Source organism: Babylonia areolata, chromosome 20 (genome assembly GCF_041734735.1).
Source record: "Babylonia areolata isolate BAREFJ2019XMU chromosome 20, ASM4173473v1, whole genome shotgun sequence".
NCBI lineage: Eukaryota > Metazoa > Mollusca > Gastropoda > Neogastropoda > Buccinidae > Babylonia > Babylonia areolata.
The window spans coordinates 5088987-5115812 of record NC_134895.1 but is presented as its reverse complement, the minus strand read 5'-3'; the positions used below and the strand labels follow the sequence as shown (position 1 = coordinate 5115812).

The following is a 26826-nucleotide window of genomic DNA, read 5'->3' as shown; positions in this document are numbered from 1 at the left end:
AAGCAGAAGAAAACAAATCTGCACATAATGTCAAGTGGTACCATTTGAGAAGGTAAAAAACTACTGGCATCAAATGATATCTGTGTTTCAACAGAAGCAACAGCTCTGTGTGTGTGTGTGTGTGCGTGTGTCACACTGAGCAATGATTACTGCAGCAGCAGAAGCACCACAGTGCAGAATATACTAAACGTCAGAACAAAACAGTGTGCATGTATTTACAGTGACAATGTCAACATCTGTGTCTAGTCATTTGATGGACATCCAATTACAAACAGCTCACTGAAATCTGTCACTCCCCTTAAGAAAACGCGGGGTAACTGATGTATTTATACATTATGACAACCATTTTATGCCTTGATAAACAGGACTGATTTCATACACATTAATGGACAGGACTGTTTCTTTTTTAATACACGAGCAATCATGAACTTTCATAAAATATTTCTCCCTTTCATCACACACACACACACACACACACACACACACACACACACATGCACACACACTTTTATAAATAACAAAATCATTCTTTCATAATACCCTTACCATAATTACTCTGAGACAGTCATTTTTTTTCTAAATAAAATCAGAACACAGCAATATATTTTAAGATATATATATTATATAAAATAAAAAAAAATTACATTCAGAGTACAGTAACAAACCTAACACACACAAATGATATTGTCATGAACGAATATTTCTAATAAATAAGTGGGTGGAAAACTGGGAACACAAATTCTATAAAAGCGCAGTGGCCTTTGCAGCCAATCTCCGATGAGAGGTGAACTGTCCTGTTCAGTACAAGAACACATGGTCAGTTCAACACTACTCCTCATGTCTGTGGCGATTACATGACTTAAAAGTCACACAGGATAGCTCTAATAGTTGGTCACATTTAAACAAATATTTTTATCTGGCATTCTGGTGACTTGCAATAATTGCACTTGTTCATACCAGTTCCAAATTCTCTCCAAAACACAAGAAATCTGGGAGCTGTTATCTATTCTCACCTCTGTTCTCACAACTTGCACTGACTGTGGTTTCAATTTCTCTTCAGTCTGTGAGAATTTGGGGGTAATACTTCTAAACTGTCATATGTTACTAACCAACGTCTATTCTTAGCTTTCATGAGAAACAAGTGGATACCATTATAAGAATGCACAGTTGACACTGTAGTAAACTGCTGGCATTTTGTGTACTACCTATGGACTGCGACTTGGTAGGTGAGCCAGTGTCTCACTGCATGTCATTTTCAAACCATGTTTCCCCTATTATTTTTTCTGGTCTTTGGCACACAGCATGCTTTGTGTTGGTGGGGGTTGGGGGTGGGAAGGCACGTCTCTGGTACCACGGACGGAAGCAATGAACATGCAGCGACTCCCAAATCAGCAGTGTTGGCCACTTTATCGTACAAACCCACCCACTCCACTCAACTTGCCGTCAGTAGCGCCGGTTCAGTCTGTGATGAGAATGACCCACAGACTCCACAGCAGGCAAGACGTCAGGTCTCCTCAGAGTGCCTCTCAATGGCGCCCCACCCACAGCCACGTACTGCGGGTCCTTCTGGTCTAGTCAGGACTTTCGGCCCTGGATGGATGCCAGCTGACTAGAGGCGATGGTGCCGTACGCCTGGGTGTAGCTGCCAAACACCGCCTTGGGGGCACCGCTGGACGGGTTGTTGGTGGCGTTGCTGAACTGCTTACGACCGTACACCGGTCTGGGACGGGGGTTGCTGGCGGAAATTGGGCGCTGCCCTGGCGTCTGCATGCACACACACGCACACACACACACACACACATACACACACACACAGGGCAAAGTGTTGATGTTACAAGTCATGAGATACACATGGAGAATGGTGCTGTTCACACAGCAGCTTCTGACACAGTAGCAGCAACTGCAGCAGCCACTGATGCAATGAAGCATCCACTGCTCTGATCTGTCTGACGTCAGACGGAACAATGTGCAGCCTTCTCCATGAATGCTTTTCCATCAATATAACAGCTTGATCTGCTTTACATATAACAATAACTATTAATAATAAATATCTTTATATAGTGTTAAATCATGATCAAAGCACTTTCCAACACAACTTCCACACACATGCACAGCCGTGAACTGAAGGGAGGAAGAACAAAACAACTCCATGTAAACTGAAGGACAGAGAAACTGAAAGGAAAATGGGAGGGTATGGAGCTGTTTTTCTTCTTCTTCTGTGTTCACTCGTATGCACACGAGTGGGCTTTTACGTGTATGACCGTTTTTACCCTGCCATGTAGGCAGCCATACTCCGTTTTCGGGGGTGTGCATGCTGGGTATGTTCTTGTTTCCATAACCCACCAAACGCTGACATGGATTACAGGATCTTTAACGTGCGTATTTGATCTTCTGCTTGCATATACACACGAAGGGGGTTCAGGCACTAGCAGGTCTGCACATATGTTGACCTGGGAGATCGTAAAAATCTCCACCCTTTACCCACCAGGCGGCGTCACCGTGATTCGAACCCGGGACCCTCAGATTGACAGTCCAACGCTTTAACCACTCGGCTATTGCGCCCGTCATCAAGCTGTTGAGTTGCTTGGTTTGTCTAACTGGTCTTTTCAATATGGAGGAGCTATTTTATCAAGCTGTTGAGTTGCTTGGTTTGTCTAACTGGTCTTTTCAATATGGAGGAGCTATTTTATCAAGCTGTTGAGTTGCTTGGTTTGTCTAACTGGTCTTTTCAATATGGAGGAGCTATTTCATCAAGCTGTTGAGTTGCTTGGTTTGTCTAACTGGTCTTTTCAATATGGAGGAGCTATTTTATCAAGCTGTTGAGTTGCTTGGTTTGTCTAACTGGTCTTTTCAATATGGAGGAGCTATTTTATCAAGCTGTTGAGTTGCTTGGTTTGTCTAACTGGTCTTTTCAATATGGAGGAGCTATTTTATCAAGCTGTTGAGTTGCTTGGTTTGTCTAACTGGTCTTTTCAATATGGAGGAGCTATTTTATCAAGCTGTTGAGTTGCTTGGTTTGTCTAACTGGTCTTTTCCATTCATATCAGTTATATGCATAGGTTTTTAGCCTTGACAAAACAGTGTACTGGCAGCACTGACAATATTTTCATCATTGACGGACAAAGAAAATATATTCATATAACAATGGTAATATCATGTGTTCTCCCTGTTTTGCAAACTCATGCAAGGTGTGTTATTAACAACCTAATGAACAACAGATTTATGAAAGAAAAAACATTCAACCTGAGCACAAACTGTTTTCTCTCTCTCTCTCTCTCTCTTTCTCTCTCTCTCTCTCATGTCATTTGCAGTGCACTCTCCACTCTTCTTTTTTTTCTTTTTCTTTTTTTCCATCATAATTATTATTTATTTATTTATGTATGTACGCTTATATATATATATATATTTTTTTTTTTTTTTTTTTTTTTTTTTTTTTTTTTTCTCAAGGCCTGACTAAGCGCGTTGGGTTACGCTGCTGGTCAGGCATCTGCTTGGCAGATGTGGTGTAGCGTATATGGATTTGTCCGAACGCAGTGACGCCTCCTTGAGCTACTGATACTGATACTGATACTACCATCCACAGCATCCCAGTTGAAGTGAGTGCATGCCGTGTCAGTTATGATTAGAAAAATGCATCAAATTACATGCATGGTGATGCACCATATACTTACTCTTATACCGAATAAAGTTAGAAAGAACACGAAGAAAGAAACCAACAAAAATGATTCAATAAATAAATACATTAAGATAAATGAAATACTGACTCCATGCAGAAAATGTGAGTCAACTAAATAGCAACAGAGAAGGAAAGAGGTCTCTAGCTACCCAAATATAGCGTTGACCAGGACCAAGTCCTAAACTGGACACCATCTAAGATGGACATTGCTTCTTCAATGCCTTTTGGACAGTCTCTGTGAATAAGAATACACTATCATGCTTTTCGGACAGTCCATGAAAATAAGATTACACTATCATTCATCAAATCAAAGAGAAATACTTGAACTGTTTTCACAAAACGTAGTTCAGAGAAAACTACAACGACAAGGAATGAAACTCATTCATCATTTTCACTGCTGTTAGCTGCCAGTGTTTACTACTTAGCACACTGATGCAGACAACATTATGTCAACAGGTACAGCACTGTGCAGACAACATTATGTCAACATGTACAGCACTGTGCAGACAACATTATGTCAACATGCACAGCACTGTGCAGACAACATTATGTCAACATTTACAGCACTGTGCAGACAACATTATGTCAACATGCACAGCACTGTGTAGACAACATTATGTCAACATGTACAGCACTGTGTAGACAACATTATGTCAACATGCACAGCACTGTGCAGACAACATTATGTCAACATTTACAGCACTGTGCAGACAACATTATGTCAACATTTACAGCACTGTGCAGACAACAGCATGTCAACATGTACAGCACTTTGTAGACAACATTATGTCAACATTTACAGCACTGTGCAGACAACATTATGTCAACATGCACAGCACTGTGCAGACAACATTATGTCAACATGTACAGCACTGTGCAGACAACATTATGTCAACATTTACAGCACTGTGCAGACAACATTATGTCAACAGGTACAGCACTGTGCAGACAACATTATGTCAACAGGTACAGCACTGTGTAGACAACATTATGTCAACATGCACAGCACTGTGCAGACAACATTATGTCAACATGTACAGCACTGTGCAGACAACATTATGTCAACATTTACAGCACTGTGCAGACAACATTATGTCAACAGGTACAGCACTGTGCAGACAACATTATGTCAACATGCACAGCACTGTGCAGACAACATTATGTCAACATTTACAGCACTGTGCAGACAACATTATGTCAACAGGTACAGCACTGTGTAGACAACATTATGTCAACATTTACAGCACTGTGCAGACAACATTATGTCAACATGCACAGCACTGTGCAGACAACATTATGTCAACATGCACAGCACTGTGCAGACAACATTATGTCAACATGCACAGCACTGTGTAGACAACATTATGTCAACATGCACAGCACTGTGCAGACAACATTATGTCAACATGCACAGCACTGTGCAGACAACATGTCAACCTATTTCTCTAAAAAAAAAAAAAATGAATACACAAAATAAATAATCAGTAAATGGACACAAGGTTTTCAGGTTCTATTGTTTTTGTATTTTGGGGGGGGGTTTGGTGTGGTTTTTTTGTTGTTTTTTTTAATAAATATTTTATTCAAGTTAAACATTTAATACATACAGACGGACATACAAAACCAACATCTGAAATTAACAATATTTGCCACTGTGCACCACCTAAACTGCAAATCAGGAAAATGACACAACACTGTCTTCATACCGAGAAAAAACAAACAAAAAAGTCACAAGCACTGTTAATAACAAGTAAGTAAATGAAAGGAAAAAGAAAATAAATAAAAGAACAAACGTTACATTCGTGGTTGTCTCTACTCCTCCTCGTTGCCTTCAATCATTTTTATGTATGGGTACCATTTTCTACAAAATGCTATGGACATCATTTCCATCGAGTGTATATATTTTTCGGTTTTATATATGTTTCTTAGGTCTGTTAGGAAGTACTTTATACATGGTTTGTTTTTATTTATTCTGCATTTATAAATGAAATGTTTCGCCACTAGAATGATATAGTCAAATATTTCACCTGTTTTTGTAACATCATCATTTCCAAATAATACTAACTCTATATTCAACTTTACATTTGCACAATTTTCACACTTTTCCTTCAAGACATTCTCTTAGTCCCCCCAAAAGAGCTGAGTAAATGTACAGTGCCATAAGTAGTGTTGAATTGTGTCTATTTCTTTTTTTTTTTTTTTTCTTTTTTTTTTTTTTACGTTAAAAAGAAAGTGCAAAGCTAAAAGAAAAGCATCAAAGGTTGGGGGAAGTTAGTAAAAAAAAAAACAACCTGGTCTTACCATTCTGGAACTGGAGACGATCAGCCCACTCTTGTCGTCCCTGGTCACCGTGGGATACTGTGCTCGCTGCAGGCTGGAGATGGGACGGCCTTGACCTCTTGTGGCTGCTGGAGCGGAGGTGTGTCGATTCTTTGGAAAGACGGGGGGTAAAGGCGCCTTTAGAAGGGAGGTAACCCCCTGACATTGTGTGCAGATGACATCACAGGGCAGAGGGCACGACACACAAAGAGACAAGTGTGTGAGTTTGGAACGAGAGGAGAAAGAGCAGCGCACGCAACAGGTTATATCATACAGCATTAGTGCTACAGTCACATCCAGTGCAGACTGAAAAAACACTGACTGCCAGACTCCATGATTTGGGACATCATCAAACTGACTGACAGGACATTTCCCCTCCACAGCAAACTGCATCCATCCATTGTAAACACACCAAGAACCACCTACAAACTTCTTCAGAGACTGGCACCAGCTCCAAACAGTTGGAAAGAAATACACACTGGTTATAACACTTCCAAAGTTAAAAAGCTGTCAGTTTCAAAGTGGAGGGATTACGGTATTTATACAGATTACAGACTGAGGAAAGACAAAGCTCTCTGAAAAAGTGGGGTATGGTGAAACCATTTTCTGGAAAAGACTCACCCCCCCACTCCCCACACCCCCAGAAAACAAAAATGTGAGACTATTAGGCAATAAAAACAAACACTGAAAGTTGTCATGTTTCTTAAACAGTGTTATTCATTACATCAATCACTCATTACTCAAATCATTACTTATTCTATCAGTCTGAATCATCAGTCACAGTTATCTTAGACTCAACTTAAAAAATATGCAGTGAATTTCTGCCCTGGTTTTTCAGTATGTCTGTGTGTTTTGAATCTCTCTTTTCACACACACACACACACACACACACACAGACACAAACAACCACCTACACCAAACATGCTGGTAAAACATATGACCACTCTGAATATAAAATTATTTTGCAGCAACATTAATTACCATGTCTGTTTTACTCTTTCTTTCACTAAAACCCAATTTTTGATCATACATTGTGCAGAAGAAAAAAAAAGCTTATCATTTTCAGTTGTCTGAGGCTGATCAGTAAGAGGCAGGATGCAGCTCAAGCTGGTCAAAGCATCATCACCATCAGCAAAAAGCAGCAGTGCATTCTCTCTTGATCTCAACTCGGCCAGACGACCAGCCTTCACAGTAACCCCTTTGCACTCACTGTTCTGTCTGTCTTTCACTTTCACTGCGCTGACGGCCACAATCATCAATTTGATTTTTACGCCGTTTTTGTTGGGTTGCGATGAAAGAAAAACAAACTACAGAAAGCGACAGACCTATTAGTGAGGATGAAAACCTAGTCCTACTCTAAGTGGGTTCTCCGGCAGGCTACTATCACTTCACTTTTCGCCCTTCTGAGCTAGCCGGTCCCTTGCTGATCTAAGACAGCAGGGCCCCAAAAATAAATTTAAAAAAAACAAAAGTATTGGGGTAAGAGAGGGGGTGGGGAGGAGGAGGTGGAGTAGGGGACCTATTATCTAATTAACTACTAATTAACTGTCAGTGTGTCTTCCCACCAACAGCAAAACTCAGGGCTCATTGGAACAGGCTGGTGTTTCCACCAACTTCACCTTGCGGAAAACTCCACTAATCAGACCCTCTACACTTTTCCACCTCAATTAAAACCGATCACTGTCGTTACTCACAGCTCCATTTGAAGAAGCCTGGATGTTTTCGTAACTCCCCTGTCGTGCAAGAGGCTTCTGGGACCTGGCCTGGTGGTGACCGTAAGCTGGAGGGCCCTCATGTGGAGTTCGTCCATAGGACGACGGGCCTGGGGAGTTAACGTACAGCCAAGGTTATCAGAGATACAACAGTAAAGTTAATGTACAGCCATGGCTATCAGAGATACAACAGTAAAGTTAATGTACAGCCATGGCTATCAGAGATACAACAGTAAAGTTAATGTACAGCCATGGCTATCAGAGATACAACATCGACAGTAAAGTTAATGTACAGCCATGGCTATCAGAGATACAACATCGACAGTAAAGTTAATGTACAGCCATGGCTATCAGAGATACAACAGTAAAGTTAACATACAGCCATGGCTATCAGAGATACAACATCAACAGTAAAGTTAATGTACAGCCATGGCTATCAGAGATACAACATCAACAGTAAAGTTAATGTACAGCCAAGGTTATCAGAGATACAACAGTAAAGTTAATGTACAGCCATGGCTATCAGAGATACAACAGTAAAGTTAATGTACAGCCATGGCTATCAGAGATACAACAGTAAAGTTAATGTACAGCCATGGCTATCAGAGATACAACAGTAAAGTTAATGTACAGCCATGGCTATCAGAGATACAACATCAACAGTAAACACAAACCACAATAACCACTGTTTATCAATTGCTATCAGAGACAGGACATAAACAGTAAACACCAGAAATGATCACCTAAAATCAACCGCTATCAGGGATAGGAAAGTAAACAGTAAGCAACAGTGATATTCACCATGATCAGCTTTCTACGACTTACGCAGTTTCAGGCACAGTCACTGTGTATGCAAGAATCAGTGACGACCAAGCTTACTCCAAGATACATTTCATTAATTCAGCTAAACTTCAGATTCAAACACATTGGAGATCTGTCTATGCATAGCAGAATGATTCATTTATGCTCCAGCACTTTATGAAAATCAATCTCTCAATTGCACATACACACACACACACAGGTGGCATACATGTACGCATGCACACACACACACATATACACACAAACTACAATCCAGTCACATTCTGTTTCCATGAACAAGCATCCAACCCACACCCCACCCTCCCCCAAAAAACTACCTGCAGAAAATGAAGACTGATGCTGCTGCTGCTGCTGGACCATCTGGGGCTGGTAGTGGGGGTCAGGCGGGTAGCGGGCAGCGGCCATTTTGGGTGAGGGCCTGTTGGGTGGCATGGATGCATTTTCCTTGGGTAAGGGCTCCAAGGAGTGCTCGTCTGCTTCTGCCTCTTCAGTGTAGTGACTGGTGGCACTGCGGGCTTCCTCCCGTCTCCTGCGACGCCTTTCTGCCTTCTTCTGCATGATCATCTGGGTCATGGAGAGAAACAGACACTACTATCTTAACCCTCTCACTTCTGGAACTATTTGTGATTTTTGCAAAACAATCACCAACCTCAAAACAAGACAAAAATCACAAAAACTAAAATTATGCTCAAAAGTGTGTAAAAGTACATGTTTTCTTGAAGGAAAATGAATGGAGAACATGATTATCATAACTTCAATGTTGACAGAATGAGATAACTCCCAATCAGGGGAAGATAACTCTGATTTTTAGAAAAAAAAAAAACAGAATAGAAGAAGAAAATTCAAGTTTGTTTATTTTACAGGTGGAAACAGTGCTAAAATATTTGCAAACATACGAGACATGACAACCAAATGCAATTACATTGTTTCCTGCACTATCATGTTGTTTTAAACATAAACACTGTACATAACCACTCATATATTTGTCTGTCTGTATGCCCACATATGGGATCTTTAACGAGCATATTTGACCGTCTGTAAGTGTATGCACAATAACAAGACAGCATATTTGACCTGGGTAGTGGACAAAAATGTCCGCTCTTAGCCAAAAAAGTAGGATTTGAAACAAGGATGCTCATTCTGAAAGTCCAATGTTTTGACAACTGTGCCTGCCAAAACTTTCAACAAGCATTATTTATATTCAACATTAAAATATGTGAATGGATGGGACAAGTGGTGGTGGGTTATGTGTGTGTATGTGCGTGTGCTCTCTCTCTGTGTGCCTGTCTGTGCATCTGAGTGTGCATGAGTATCTCTGCATCTGTTTGCACACACATGTAAATACCTAAAAAAAAACTAATATCACTTTCAGTGAAAAGACGTTAAACTAAAGAACGAACGAACATGTATAGGGTATGTGTGCATCAATGTATGCATGCACATGAATGAACAATGAACTGAAATAAGAACTGCAAGGAACAGACAACTCTTCTTCTTCTTCTTCTTCTGCGTTCATGGGCTTCAACTCCCACGTTCACTCGTATGTACACGAGTGGGCTTTTTACGTGTATGACCGTTTTTACCCCGCCATGTAGGCAGCCATACTCCGCTTTCGGGGGTGTGCATGCTGGGTATGTTCTTGTTTCCATAACCCATTGAACACTGACATGGATTACAGGATCTTTAATGTGCGTATTTGATCTTCTGCTTGCGTATACACACGAAGGGGGTTCAGGCACTGGCAGGTCTGCACATATGCTGACCTGGGAGATCGTAAAAATCTCCACCCTTTACCCACCAGGCGCCGTCACCGTGATTCGAACCCGGGACCCTCAGATCGAAAGTCCAATGCTTTAACCATTCGGCTATGGCGCCCGTCAGAACAGACAACAACAAGCGGCAGGTCACCTCATAAAGTTTGCTTCGGTACTGGTCCACCGTCAGCTGAACATCGTCACTCAGTGGGGGAACCACGTCAAAGTTTAACGACACCTCCTCTGCCGCATTGTGAAACCTGCACAACCACAACACACACACCTGTCGTTGTGAAACGTGCACAACCACAACACACACACCTGTCATTGTCAAACCTGCACAACCACAACACACACACCTGTCGTTGTGAAACCTGTACAACCACAACACACACACCTGTCGTTGTGAAACCTGCACAACCACAACACACACACCTGTCGTTGTGAAACCTGCACAACCACAACACACACACCCATCATCAGATAGTGCGGGGAGAAAAATCCATCAACCAGCAGCCAGTCAGAAAAGCACTCTGAAGTCATAGCTGTGAATCCTGTGACTGTTGACAAGCGTACTCGTCAGTGATGGGCTGTCACCTCACTGAGATAAGACAGGGCTTACAGGTCAGGATGTCAGTGAAGGGCTGTCACCTCACTGAGATAAGACAGGGCTTACAGGTCAGAATGTCAGTGAAGGGAATTCCCCTCACTGAGATAAGACAGGGCTTACAGGTCAGGACGTCACTGAAGGGCTGTCACCTCACTGAGATAAGACAGGGCTTACAGGTCAGGATGTCAGTGAAGGGCTGTCACCTCACTGAGACAAGACAGAGCTTACAGGTCAGGATGTCAGTGAAGGGCTGTCACCTCACTGAGACAAGACAGAGCTTACAGGTCAGGATGTCAGTGAAGGGCTGTCACCTCACTGAGACAAGACAGAGCTTACAGGTCAGGATGTCAGTGAAGGGCTGTCACCTCACTGAGATCAGATAGGGCTTACAGGTCAGGATGTCAGTGAAGGGCTGTCACCTCACTGAGACAAGACAGAGCTTACAGGTCAGGATGTCAGTGAAGGGCTGTCACCTCACTGAGACAAGACAGCTAACAGGTCAGGATGTCAGTGAAGGGCTGTCACCTCACTCGGATCAGAAAGGGCTTACAGGTCAGGATGTCAGTGAAGGGCTGTCACCTCACTGAGACAAGACAGAGCTTACAGGTCAGGATGTCAGTGAAGGGCTGTCATCTCACTGAGACAAGACAGCTAACAGGTCAGGATGTTACTTACATTGCCATATTTCTACTTCTTCCTCTTGGCACTGCAATATTTTTTATAAGCAAAATCAGCAACACTACTGATGAGTACAGAAAAAAGAAGTGACTGCCTTTCAAACTCTTGCCACGCTGGCGTCATTTCACCAAGGTCGAGCAGTCAAAGGGTTAACGTCTCTTCATCAACAGTATAAGGCCTGGGGGCTCTGGATCACACTGACCTAAAAATTGCCCTCAGCCTCTTAATGGGCCTCGATCAAATTTGGGCTCTCAGGTCAAAGTGATCCAGAACCCCCAGTCCCAAAACTACTTCGTGGGTCCTCAAAGAAAAGGACACACACAACTCCATTGATAACATTCACCTTTTGACTATTGATTCCAATGGAGGGTATAGTCACATTCATGATATCTCATCCATCACTGTGATCATGTTGACTTCATAATCTTGGAAGTATCATTTTGGATGGTAGTTTGAGAGGGTGGTGTTGTTGTTGTTTTTTTACATAACAAACTTCAAGACGATTTTTTTTTTTTTTATTCCACAGGACTCTTTGTTTGACACATGAACAGGGTATCAGCACATGCTGCTGTCATGTTTCAAAAAACCAGATAATGTTCCAAGGAAAAAAAAACAAGATCATTCACACTCATACTAGGGCTTTCCATTTTATTTAAACCTGGGTTGCTTGCCTGTCGGTCATTAAACATTCTCATCATTTCCACATTCCTTTCCCCAACATAGGCTGCCAAACATGTGTGTTTCACCGGACAACATTTTGCTGCAGGCTTTGTAAAGCTTGGAGAAGGAAGAACAAGAGGATACAGAGGGAGGTGAGAAGCAGAAGAAGAAAAAAAACACAAGTCCAAAACTACTTTTACTTAGCGTAAATGAAAGAAGGGGAAGACACTGAAGAACAAGGTAAGGACGGAGATGAAAACAGAGAAGAAGGTGAAGAGAGAGAGAGAGAGAAATAGAACAAAAGCAAACATAAAAAGAAGAAAACAATAACAACAACAGAAGATGGAAAAAAGGGGAGAGGGGAGGACAAGAAGGAATGAGAAATACTTATGACAAAGAAGATTTTTTTTTTTTTTTTTTTTTGAAAATGAGGAAAATCAAAAGGAAAAAGACAAATGATGACGAAGACCAAGATATCAAAGAAAACACACAAAGGAAGAAGAAGAAAACAAAGAGGAAAAAGAACAAAAATGTTTACAAGGACAAAGATGGTAATGACAGAAAAGAAGAAATAGCCCCAAACAAGCACAACCGACATAAAGAACTCAACCACAAATACATCACATAAATAGCTATAAACTTCAACACAGCACAAAACTTACTTACAAAACAGCATGATAATCTATAAACACCACAACAAACAATATACACTCGCAAAACAGCATCAATAAACATCAAAAACAAATAATAATAATATCTAGAAGTTTCAGTTTCAGTTTCTCAAGAAGGTATCACTGTGTTCTGACAAACCCATATACTTACACCACATCTGCTAAGCAGATGCCTGACCAGCAGCCTAACCCAATGCACCTAGTACCTATCACAGTGGATTTCTTCCACATATTTTTGCCAGAGGGCAACACTCATGTTGCCATGGGTTCTTTTTCAGTGCACCAAATGCTTGCTGCACATGGGACCTTGCTTTACTGTCTCATCCAAATGACAAGATGCTCAGTTTTGATTTTCCAGTCAAACTTGGGAGAAAGGAAGAGACCGAGATTCGAACCTAGATCTGCATGGACTCTCTGTATTGGCAGATGAGCACCTTAACCATTGTGCTACCTTCCTCCTGTCTAGAAACACCCAGGAAAGAGGAAACGGGGAGTGACAGAGCGGCAGACCTGCTGACGAAGGGATGGCGGAGGGCCTCCTCAGCGGTGATGCGTTTGTCAGGGTTGAACTGCAGCAGTCGTCGCATCAGGTCCACGCCCTCCACTGGGGCCTCGCTCAGCATGTCTTCCAGCGACTTCTTGGGCCTGTCCAACGTCACAACAAGGCTTTCACATATCTTGTAGTTACTGAGTGGGTTCTATCTCTGAGACAACAGCTGTTCTCAAGAAGAGGTCAGGAAGGCATTTTTGATCTTGGAATACAGTGCGAAACAGTGCATGACAAAGCATGACAATGCACCAACCTCTCATCAGTGTGACAAAAGGCAAACAGCCAAAACTGAAACACCAGGACCCGCCCGGTCCAACTGATCCTCATGCTCTGGCTTGCAACTGCTGTGACGGGACCAGCTGAGCAATCCAGAACTCTACTCACTAACACTGAGTTACAATGACTCCAGTAAAATTCTACTGACAAGAAACAAGCAGTTGCTTCCCCAAGCATCACAAACAAGAACACACACACGCAATCTCGAACACACAATCAATCGAAAGGGCTACAAAAAATAATGCCATTACATATACATCCACAGTGAGGAGCTTACATTGTACTCCCTGTTCGGTTCAATATACAACAAGGCCTGATGGTTCAAACTAACAGACCTAGTTTGCATCAGTTTGACATGGTACACTATGCGAAACCAAGTACCTTTTTAAGGTGAACACACACACAGCTCCAGCAACTCTCTGGAATATTGAAAACAAAATTGCTGTCTCATTTTTCATTTCAAAGAAGGATTGCACATAATCACATATGGAAAAATTCATTTATATGTGTTTGTTGATATTGGAACTTGAACACAACACAAAGTTGATGTTGTTTTTTTTCCAATCAACAGTGAGAGAAAGTACAAAACTAAACAGGTGCAAATAAACAGCTGTTTTTGTCATGGACTAATCCAGTGTTCCCTGTGGACCTGAATGACTACAAGCAGTAAGATAAACAGGAACTGTGGATTTGATCAATACACCATGTCCATCAAAACTTAAGTCTCAAAATCAAAGTTTGTTTTGTTGTTGTTGTTGTTGGTTGTTTTGTTGGTTTTTTTGGTGAGAACATCATTCTTTGTTGTGCAACAAAAATTCATCATTAAACAACCTCAGTCATCAAGTCCATGGTGGTCACCACTGCACTGTGGCTGCTGTTTCTGAGACTGTATAAACATGCAGTTTGCTCTATCAACATGTAATCTTTGTACAAAAATATGAACTCACTTGCCAGCAGCCTTTTCCAACACTGAAGCACCATACTGAGACCTCAAGCTGTCGATATCTGGGGGGAAAAGAACCATGAAAATATAAACTGACAGGGTTTAAAAAAACAAGTGACACATGGATAATGCATGCAATAATGCAATGTGTGACATTTTTTAGAGACTGTCAAGCAACTTTCCTTTTTTCATTTCATTGTGTACAGTATTTGTGCCATGCAGTCACACTTCAGAATGTGAATATGGAAACATGCTCTCACCATCCATGTGAGCTACAGTAAAGCACCAGACTTGAGTTTTCTTCAATCAATCTCTTGTGAAATATACTGTTTGTGATTCCTTTTCTCACTGTTTGTAGAATCTTTTTTCAAACTGACATTTCTATAACTTTCCTCTACAGTACTGATGCACTTTAGAGCACAGTCATCATGTGTTCACAAAACACACAGTGCACTCTCGACAAACACACATACATCACTGTGGAGTTGGGACCGAGTAAAAGGGGTCCCAGGTTCGAACCATGCAAAGACTTGAATTTTTTTTCTTTGTCCACCAAACACTGACTGTGGTCTGTGTGCTAGTCTTTCAATGACGAAAACGGAAGTCCAATATCAAGCATGCACAAATGGCCTATAAATGAACTCGGCACAAAACACAAAATGAGAGGTCCATAGCGAAATTCTGTGGGTAATTCCAGTTTGATACAGAAACCACTTATCACAGCAGAGCACTATAAAACAATAGCAGATGACTTGCTTATTGTTTATACACAAGATCAGAAATTCAATGTTTGACATGTGCAAAGGTGAAATTCATCTTAATCCAAACCAAGTAAAAAAAAGAAAAAGGTATATATTAGGTTAAAATACATACAACTGATACATTTTGGGTGGAATTGTTTTTTGACTCACTTGTGTAAACTTTAACACTGACATTTTCTCTGCAAATACTTTGTCAGTTGACACCAAATTAGGCATAAAAATAGGAAAAATTCAGTTCTTTATAATCATCTTGTTTAAAACAATATTGCACCTCTGGGCTTGGCACACAAAAAAAAAGATGCCAAATTATATGCAAACTGCATTTACTGTTTGTTTTGGTTTTTTTATTCTCTAAACTTGGCACTTTGATCTGATATTCTGACACAACAACAAGAGCAGTCATTATTATCATTTTTTGTTCAAACAGGAACATTGCTAAGCATGGAAGTTTTATTTATTTTGCAAACGTTTTGGTGCAGATAGTGAAAAAGGGAAATTAATCTGTAATTAATGCTAGGGGACTTAATTTGCTACTGATCTTTCTCATCTTAAACATTACATTTTGAAATTATACTCAATACACAAAAAGCTTGTGTGTTTTACTCTCAGTGTACAGGGCTTTCACTATGTTCATTGGCCCAAGTGGTCTTTTTCGGAAAATACTAAAATCAATATGACGAGTGGACTTTATAGATCTATTGGCTGAGCTCTGAAGGTCATGGGCAAAAATCAATTGCGTACCCATATTTATACACATTCAAAGCGTGTGCTCATATTCTTCGCGAACGTGAACGACGCCATTTTGTTTCAAGTTGTTGACCTGCCCGTTCAATCCTATATTCAATGGACAATACACGATAACATGTGATGGAAAGTTGGAGAAGGAGACTGTTAAATATTTATTCAGAGAAAGATTTGTGAACGCCTCATCACTTACTGGATTATGCCCCAAACTGCCATAAAAATATCCACAGAATCAGTCGGAATTCATAGTTAAAAATTGTAAACCATGCGAGTTAATACCCTTGAATTGATGAAACGAAAAAATTTCCCGTCTTGACTTTTCTCAAAATGAGGTCCTTTTCACTTCAAACAACGTTTAGAAGTACTTGTACTTGGCTCTACATGTTATTAGTTTAACAAAATACTAAATTTTCATATCAACTTTAAAACTTTAAAACTAGAATGAACATAAAAGAGAAATTGAATCGACCGTGTTGTACTACATTCCCGGCGGGTGTAACTAAACTTGTACATCTATCTTGATCTAGAGAAAACGGCTAAATGTTGCAGTGTGATTGTGGCGATAGCCACGCCTCTTTTACCGTGGACTTAAAAAGAATTTTTTATTGCCCTTAAAGATTTTTTGAATGCCCAAGATACACCAGAATACTATGATTTAAACAGTGTTCTCACTGCGAATACCGCAACTGATTTATCGCCCTTTAAAAAAGTATGTTCAAATATTAAATTTTAGAACATCAGTTAAGGAGTCACGATAGTGTAATGGGTAAGACAGTTTCTTCTCACCTGAACACGTGGGGTTCGAATCTGGTTAGGACTTTTTTCTTTTTTTTTAACCCAAAGCTTTATAATAACAAATACAGAACACATTTTAACGATTAGATTTTTTTTAAAAGTTTATCACAAGTGAGTCTTGAAGGCCTTGCCTCTCTTGTTTCCCTTATATTAGATGACTAATTCATATCATTGATTTATTTATTCACTGTAATTTCCTTCAGTATACTATATCTGTATGCTATTATGCCTTTTTCATTTTTGTTCGTTGTTGTTGTTTTGTTTTTTTTTGGGGGGGGGGGGGGTATTTTGTCTACTTTTTCCTGTTTTCCTTCCTTAGGTTCATACTTCTGCAAACTGTCCATGTCTTGTCAAAAATGGAAATAAAAAGTTAAGAGAAAAAAAAACAACAAGTGACATCACTCACCTCCTCCGCTTGGTGTAGGTATGCTGGCCATGACGCGCTCTATCAACAAGTGACATCACTCACCTCCTCTGCGTGGTGTAGGTATGCTGGCCATGATGCGCTCTATCAACAAGTCACATCACTCACCTCCTCTGCTTGGTGTAGGTATGCTGGCCATGATGCGCTCTATCAACAAGTGACATCACTCACCTCCTCTGGTGTAGGTATGCTGGCCATGACGCGCTCTATCAACAAGTGACATCACTCACCTCCTCTGCTTGGTGTAGGTACGCTGGCCATGACGTGCTCTATCAACAAGTGACATCACTCACCTCCTCTGGTGTAGGTACGCTGGCCATGACGTGCTCTATCAACAAGTGACATCACTCACCTCCTCTGGTGTAGGCATGCTGGCCATGACGTGCTCTATCAACAAGTGACATCACTCACCTCCTCTGCTTGGTGTAGGTATGCTGGCCATGATGCGCTCTATCAACAAGTGACATCACTCACCTCCTCTGCTTGGTGTAGGTATGCTGGCCATGACGCGCTCTATCAACAAGTGACATCGCTCACCTCCTCTGCTTGGTGTAGCTACGCTGGCCATGATGCGCTCTATCAACAAGTGACATCACTCACCTCCTCTGCTTGGTGTAGGTATGCTGGCCATGATGCGCTCTATCAACAAGTGACATCACTCACCTCCTCTGCTTGGTGTAGGTATGCTGGCCATGATGCGCTCTATCTGGTTGAGGGTGGAGGAGCCAGGGAAGAGGGGCTTTCCCATCAGCATCTCCCCAAGTATACATCCTAAACTCCACATGTCCACCCCTTTGGTGTACCTGATGGAGAAAAACAAAACTTTAGTCTTTCTTAATGAAACACACACACACACACACACACACACACACGCACGCACGCTCGCATGCATGCATGCACACACACACGCACACACACACAGAAAAGATCATCATCAAATATGCCACATGATCAGTCATTCATACATTAATAAAAACAAAAACAAAAAATTCACATATCATCTTCACTATGTGTGAGTTCACAGACATCTTTTCTGTCCTTTCCCTGCTTTTACAGAATTATATCCAGTCAGGTAGTTTCTTCAAATTCTAAATTAAAAAAAAAAACCTCAAAAATGGAACTGCTGCTATGAATATGTGAGGTTTGTAAGCATGTACTTTCTCACTTTCATCTGTATCGGCTGAATAGGATCTGAGCAAAAGCCCCGTGCCAGAAACTTATACAGACGTCATATTTTCAGACTTCTTCCCACTCCAGATCAAGTCTTTTTAGTCACACCCTCAGTTATTTTCCTGGCTTAAGTCTGTTCATGATTAGCAGTTAAAACTACAGGACACACAGTACACAAGTGAACACCCTACATGCACAGGCACACTCATTCACAACATGCACCTAACATCAAACTGAATCAATCTTTTCAGGCATGCACATGCACAACACACACCTAAAATCAAACTGAATAACTTTCTTTCCTTTTTATAGCCACAACAGCAACAACATCAACAACAACAATCAGACAGGAACAACAGCTGAGAAGAAAAAAAGGAAAGCAGAAGCAGACCTGTGTGATGCCAGGAGGATCTCTGGCGCCCTGTACCAGCGCGTGGCCACATACTCTGTGAGGTTGGGGTCACCAGCCTCGTCGATCCCTATCTGTGTCAAGGACCGCGCCAAGCCAAAGTCACACAGCTTCACGATGCACTCGCTGTCCAGCAGAATGTTGGAGGGCTGGAGTAAAAGACATCAATGAGCATCATGTGATTACTATACCTGATTTTTGTTGTTGTTATCGCTGTTTTGCTCTCTGGCACTGTGAGTTATTGTGCTCAGTTTCAATTTCAGTTTCTCAAAGAGGCGTCACTGCATTTAGACAAACCCATAGACATTATACACAACATCTGCTTGACAGATGCCTGACCAGCAGCACAATCCAACATGTTAGTAAGGCTTGAGTGCATGCATACATATTCGTGATAAGAGTGGATTTCTTCTTTAGAACTTTGCCAGAGGACAACACGTATGTCGCCATGGTTTCTTTTTCAGTGTGCCAAGTGCGTGCTGCACTTGAGGCTTTGGTTTATCTTCTCACCTGAATGACTAGATCCTCAGTTTGATTTTCGAGTCAAACTTGGAACAAAAGGCGAGACATGAAATCAAACCCAGATTCTCACAGACATTGTACTGACACATAAGCGTCTTACCACTCTACCACCTTCCTCCAGATGCTACCATTCCCAAAGGAAACCTCTGGAAACCCTCTTCATTGCCACAGAAATGCCCCAGGGGTTACAAAACATCTCCATGGACATAGTAAAGACACTATCCCTCTTCTCTGAGCTTAAAAAAAACACAACTCAACTTAAAGAAACGACAACAATCAAAATAATTTTGCAGCTACAAAGCACTTCATCTTCTTATGAATACTGAAATTCTTGCAGTCTGTAATCTTTCAAGAGTGAAATGAAATTACCTCTGTTACTGTTAGTCTTTTAAGTTTCATCTCTGTATATTGCTGTGTATCCCATGGATGTGTTGGCTCACTATGTTCTAATTTTGATCACAGTGCATCATATATACAAGAATATGCTATTATTTGAAGCCTGTGTGTGTGTGTGTGTGTGTGTGTGTGTGTGTGTGTGTGTGTGTGTGTCGTGCATGCGTGCATGCGTGCATGTGTCTGTCTGTCTGTCTCTCCGTCTGTCTATGTGTCTGTGTGTGTCTGTATCTGTGGCTGCTAGCAGTGTGTTGTTGGGTCTGTGTAAGAGCAGAAATGCGTGAGTGCGTGCATGCGTGTGTGCGTGCATGCGTGTGTGCGTCTGTCTGTCTGTCTGTCTGTCTCTCCGTCTATCTATGTGTCCGTGTGTGTCTGTGTCTGTATCTGTGCTGCTGCTAGCAGTGTGTTGTTGGGTCTGTGTAAGAGCAGAAAAACATTGAGAGACACACAGACATGGACAAACCTCCACATCTGATGCAAGTGGGCATGTTTACATGCATGGTTGTGTAAATACGTGCAAAAACCTAACTGTCTATTCAAGGCAGATTACCTTCAGGTCTCTGTGAATGACGTTGCCGGAGTGCAAGTACTTGGTGGCCTTCAACAGCTGGTACATGACGTAACGTTTGTGGACGTCCTTCAGAATGTTGCCGCGCTTGATGACATTGTGCAGGTCTGTCTCTGGAGACCACACACAGCATCAACAATGTCTGTGAAGAACTCTTCTGACAATGACACAAATCATGTTCACCTGCCTGTGACACCAACTGTCAGACCTTGACATCTTGTCTGTTCTGTCATGACATGGTAAATTATCAATATGATCATAAAATACATGCATCTGTTTGTTTTTCTATTCTTCAGTGGTACAGATGAGTTGTGAGATTGTGTGTGTGTGTGTGTGTGTGTGTGTGTGTGTGTGTGTGTGTGTGTGTGTGTGTGTGTGTGTGTGTGTGTGTGTGTGTGTGTGTGTGTGTGTGTGTGTGTGTGCTGTGGAAGCTGTGATATGTAGCCTGGGAATGAGTGTGTGGAGGAGGGGGGAGGGGTGGGGGGAGGGGTGCAGAGTAATTTGGGAGATGGTGTGTGCGTGTGTGTGTTTGGGGGGGGAGGTGGGGGGGGGCGGGCCGGGGGGGCTCGTGTACGTTTATGTGTATTTGTTTTCATATCTGTGAAACTGCATGTTTGTTGCAAATCTGTTATGCATGTGTATGTGTGTGTGTATGTGAATGTGTGTCTGCATGTTCTACATTTATTTGCTTATATATCACCATTACTGTCTTTTTATTTCATTTTTATTTTTATTATCATTATTATTTTTATTATCATTATTATTATTATTATCATTACCTTTCTTTTTTCTCTCAAGGCCTGACTAAGCACGTTGGGTTACTCTGCTGGTCAGGCATCTGCTTAGCAGATGTGGTGTAGCGTATATGGATTTGTCCGAACGCAGTAACGCCTCCTTGAGCTACTGATACGGATACTGTGAGATTACTGAGCAACAAAAGACTTCTGATATCGCAAAGTGAGAAATCTAAACCAAAACAGAGACTTGTCAAATGAAAATACACTGGCCAACTGTGTGACATGAAATCTAAAATAAAATAAAATCCTGGTGAAATTAATTTTGTTCCTCCACACAAGATGAAATCTAGTATTTGTATCACACAATGCAAAACCCACAAGGAAAAGATCACAGGACAGAGGCACTGGAAATAGAAACTGCCCGACATCTGTCATATGATACTTGCATCAAGTGACATGGATAGCAAGCATTCTTTCCTGTCAGTGACATACGTGATTAAGATTTTGAAAGAACACAGAAAACATGTGACAAAGTAAAGAGTATGAAAATATATGGTCCGTGCATGTGTGCATGCATGTGTGCGTGCATGCACGTGAGTGCATGCATGCATGTGCGTGTATACGTGTGTTCTGTATGGGAGAATTCCTTCCCCATCATACTGAGTGGCAAACACTCAAACATAAAACAACAGATACCATCTACTTTAGTGCCTACCCATGAATTCGAAGACCAAATAGATGTCTTTGTCATTTTCTGCCTTGATCACATTGTGGAGTTTGATGACATTTGGGTGATCACCAAATTCCTGAAGGAACATGATTTCTCTGAAGGTTCTCTGAAATAACAACACAAACATTTGGTCAATGAATGAATTAGATCAGGCAGGGAGTAAAAAGCCAAATTTGTTTCAACAGCAATAGTAATATTTTCATATTCCAAATGTTTAAGTCAAAGCAAGCAACTGTCTGTTATGAGCAAGTGTGTGTGTGTGTCTCTGTAGTGTGTCTCTGTGTGAGTGTCAATGTATAATTAAAACATTTACCCTATATTATCTAATATCATTACTTATCCAAAAACTAAATCTGAAACAAGATTCTTTTCCAAACATCACATACATTTGATTTCAATCAAACCCAAGCACATAAGGGACACTAACAAGTAGCAGTAAATGATTTTAAACCACACCTGTGCATCTGTCTGGTTCCGGAAAGCATCAAATATCTTCTTGACAGCCACCACCTCTCCAGTCCGCCTGTCGATAGCTTTCCACACAATGCCATAGGCCTGGTCACAAAACAGACACAGATTTATCACACACCAATAGACACAGTATTCTGAATTTCCAACATTCATTACAGGTGGTTTCTAAGACAGTAAGGCTCTCCAAAAACTGGCATAAAGCATCCAAAGTCAAATGATCATACATCTGAGCTATTTATCACAATGAGAGGTATACTAACAGCAGGCAGAAATGGCTTGAAATCTACATAATCTCTGATAGAAGAAAAGGTCTTATTCTGTTTTTGCAGTGTCATGCAGCATATCTTAATGGCTATGCATCAACCAGCTTGGGCATACAAACTATTTTTACCACAGGAGTGAGAAATGTCCAGGTTGTTTGCTGTTTTATTTGGCCAGACGAACTGTGCACATTGCTAACATTGTTATGCCAAAACTGACAGACAAAACACATACCCACCCATCCCCCTCCCACACATACACACTCACAAAAAAGCATGTATACATGTGCACAAACAAACCAACTCTTCAAATGTAGTGAATTACTCATCTATAGTGTGTTAATGCATGTATAATCAACTATACACATATATATCTATCACAACAGAAGAAAACTGAGGGGCTGGCATAACTATGTTTGCATAAAGTACAAAATGTGTTTGCAGATTCCTCATAATTTAACATGAAAACTATTGATTCATTCATTCATTAAAGTTAAAAAGCACATGAAAAACATCAAAAGCACCATATCAAGGGCACTGAAAACTGATACAAAGGTAATAAACTGAAAACACCCCCAGGCCCCTTACCCCCCACACACATATCCACCAACACACCCCTACGGTTACCCCCCTACCCCCCCCCCCCCTCCCCCCACACCCACACACACACACACACACACTGACGCGCGTACGCAAACACACACACACACACACACACACTGACGCGCGTACGCAAACACACACACACACACACACACCCACACACAATTACTACAAAGTACAAGTGACTTAGATAAACAATAACATTCATGCTGTGTGCTTATGGCCCGCTATTACGACGTTGGACCAGTCTGATCTACATGCATAAAATGCACAACCTAAAATACCGCTATATTGACTATCCTAAACAAATATGTAAAGGCATAATTTTCAATAAAAGGTCGTGCTTCCTACAGCACTGACTGCTCAACGGGACAATATCCTGTAGGTCCACTGAAACATGTTTTGGGACGTACGACTTGTGGTGACTCGACTTTGGCTTTATGCCCATGCATGCAATGCGAATACGATCTCACTTTGAGTTCGAACCAATTTCATAACGTCAAGACAAAAGCTTATATGAGAATAAGTAGCTCAACTTACCCCTTTTCCGAGTCTTTTCTTTATGTCATATTTTTTCGTGATGTGTGGTTCTATCTCCGAACTCATGTTTTCGGTAAAACGAATAAAAAATATCGTGATCTAGACAAAACCGTCATTGATGGCGGATCTACATGCACACATTGTCAGTGATCAGTCACAAAATAGTTCAGTACATAATGTGACCAAACTTCGCAATTGTGGAAAAATGTATGCCTGTTAGTCACTCAATTAATTAAAAAATATAATTTTCTATCAAAAATTAAATTTTGGTTTAAATTTGTTTCCGGTGTTGAAAACCGGCATGGTTTAGCGCATTAATCTCGATATTATGAGAAAAGGAGTCGACATTGTTTGCATACGTCACTAATTTCTGCGTAATTATGTGATGTATCCGTGACAACACTCTTGACCCGGAAGTAAACTTGAAATATAAACGCTGCTGATGGCATTGGTCTACAAATATCTGCACATTTCAATTTCAAATATCTGTCGATGCTTCACATACAGTACTAGCAGATGATTTTGTAATTACACAGAGGATTTTTCAGTTTCACATAACCCCCTTAAATCGTACTGGTCTGGATTCACTCATCAGATCTTAGAGTAGGACTAGGTTTTCATCCTCACTAATATCACAGAATCAAAGAATAACAGAAATGTTTGGCCTTTTGCCCTCATAATCAGTGTCCATTTATGTGCTTTTGGATCACTTGCTGTGAACAGACCCTTGTTTAAATCAGGCATAGTGTATACTACATTTATCTACAGCTCAATAAAGATTTAACTCTGTGGAAAATAGGTCTGTCGCTTTCTATAGTTTGTTTTTCTTTCATCGCAACCCAAGAAAATGGCGTAAAAATCAAATTGATGATTGTGGCCGTCAACGCAGTGAAAGTGAAAGATCACAGTATGAGTCCCTCTGCACAGAACGAAGAAAAATTGTGATGACAATGTGAAGCAGTTCATCGCATCACACCACGAGTTGGAAACACGGCCGGCGGGGACATGTGGATGGATACAAAACGGATAATAAAGTCTTCAGACTAAAGTCACGTTCAGATTACTTTTAATAAAAGGGCGTTGTCTTCTCTCTCTGTGTGTGTGTGTGTGTGTGTGTGTGTGTGTGTGTGTGTGTGTGTGTGTGTGTGTGTGTTTATGCATACCGGGATACATGTATGCAAGCAAACGTGTGTCTTTGTGTGTCTGAGTGTGTGTGTGTGTGTGAGAAAGAGAGAGAGAGAGAGAGAGAGAGAGAGAGAATGTGTGTGTGTGTGTGTGTGTGTGTGTGTGTGTGTGTGTGTGTGTGTGTGTGTGTGTGTGTGTGTGTCAGTGTGTGCGGCGTGCGTGCGTGTGTGTGTGTGTCAGGGTGTGTGTGTTGTTGTTGTTGTTTTCTTTTGTTTTTGTTCACTCACATGTAAACAAAGTCAGTTTATGTAATAACCCGATATATCGGATGTCTGGTGCCCATGGTTACAATTCAGTTTGGTTAAGTCATCACGGGACCAATTGATATCCCACTCTGTTTCAACTTTCTCCGGTTCTCTTGCACGCTTTTCTCTTCTTTTTTTTTTTTTCCTTTTTTTTCCCGAGAGTAGAACCTCACCAAGATGGGGCGTAGTTTGCCAGGGTTCCAGGACGACCCGAGCGGTGAGCCATTTCTATGTCCTCTGCAGCCACCGGAACACCCACCTTGTTGGTGAAGATCTCTGTACATTTTTTTACACAGTCTTCAACACTTTCGCCTTTTCCCTGAGTTTCTTCCTTTACACCAAGAACACGCACATTCCACATACGACCGTGTTGTTCCAGGTCATTCTGTGCCCACCTATAGTTCTTTATCTCAGTCTTTTGCTGTTCCAGTTGACCACGTAGGCTTAAGTTTTCTTCTTTTAATTTTTTTTTTTACTTCAGTATTCAATTTGTCCTTGTCTGTCTGAAGTTCGAAGATAACACTTTCTAAACTGTCTATCTGCTCAGTTAGATTTGCTGTCAGTTTGTCCATATCGTCACTTTTTTTTTCTTTTTTTATGTCTTTCTGAGTAGGCCCTATCCATCAACATTTCTAGCTTTTTGTTGATTTCTCCTAATTTAACATGAAGAGCCATGTCGTTATCTTCTTGTGTGCTAATCTACTGTTGGTATCGACGTATAACCCAAAATGTCAATCAAAAACCTTCGTTGAAAAGGACAAAGGTAGAAAGAAAGTGTCACTGTTCAAACCGCCACCAGCCTCTTGTACATTCCAACAGCCCTCATCTTGTTTCCGCGGATACCCAAGTCGCTGACGCAGGAACTAAATGACCACCAGCTGCTTCAGAATTTTGCGCTTCACAGCAAGCAAGTTCACTTTCCTTTCCCCGTTCATCCTCCACACTTCGTCTTGCTCCTGTTCTCTGCAGATTTGTTGTCTCCTCAGTTCAGACTGGCCCACCATTGCCAATTTTCACCACTTTGACAAGTGGGCAAGTTACAGTGTTTCAGTGGGCCTTGAATCGGTCACGACTAACTGAAGTCCTGATGGCTTTCAGTTTCTTTCAAGGTAAGTTGTTGTTTTGTCAGCTCTGTGTTTCCACGTGTCTAAAAGCCTTTTTTTTTCCCCCTTTAATCTCTTCTCCTCACACACCAATGTTTCATTCATTATAGCTACATTTCTATCAGTATTTCCGTGCTCTTTCAAAAATAAATATAACATGTCCCTCTATATATTCTATTCCTTAACAGAGAAAACGCATACGAGTGTCTAATAAAGCACCACTCAGAATCATATCACAAGACAGAAAATGAATGCAGCGGACACAGATCAACATCTGTTTTTACTGACGTGAATGACCGTTTTCATCAAGTATGCAGTCACCTGTTATACATGTCAGCATTTGGCGTGCACCCTCCTATTATCTTCTATCCCTATACTACACACACGCCGTCATTTCTTACCTCTTCTATGCTCATCTATACCTCTACTACATGTGACACACGCCGTCATTTTTCCCTTCTATACAGCATCCTCCTATGCTGCTCTATACCTCTACTA

At 41.1% G+C, this 26826-nt stretch overlaps 1 protein-coding gene across 2 annotated transcripts; it reads right to left on the bottom strand.

Annotated features, from left to right (window-relative positions):
- Positions 1 to 815: 815 nt before the first annotated feature.
- Positions 816 to 23926, bottom strand: LOC143294916 (extracellular signal-regulated kinase 2-like). 2 transcript variants are annotated; one of them, XM_076606432.1, is made up of 13 exons: positions 23796 to 23926; positions 22378 to 22476; positions 21907 to 22027; positions 20437 to 20567; positions 18954 to 19120; positions 18056 to 18195; positions 14673 to 14730; positions 13410 to 13544; positions 10435 to 10540; positions 8844 to 9090; positions 7687 to 7814; positions 5975 to 6151; positions 816 to 1764 (listed from the first exon to the last, which is right to left on the bottom strand). In XM_076606432.1, the coding sequence occupies exons 1-13, from the start codon at positions 23859 to 23861 to the stop codon at positions 1576 to 1578; spliced, it is 1764 nt and encodes a 587-aa protein (XP_076462547.1). In that variant the 5' UTR covers positions 23862 to 23926; the 3' UTR covers positions 816 to 1575. The 2 variants fall into 2 exon arrangements, with proteins under 2 accessions (XP_076462547.1, XP_076462548.1); XM_076606433.1 differs by having other exon boundaries at positions 5975 to 6103.
- Positions 23927 to 26826: the final 2900 nt, after the last annotated feature.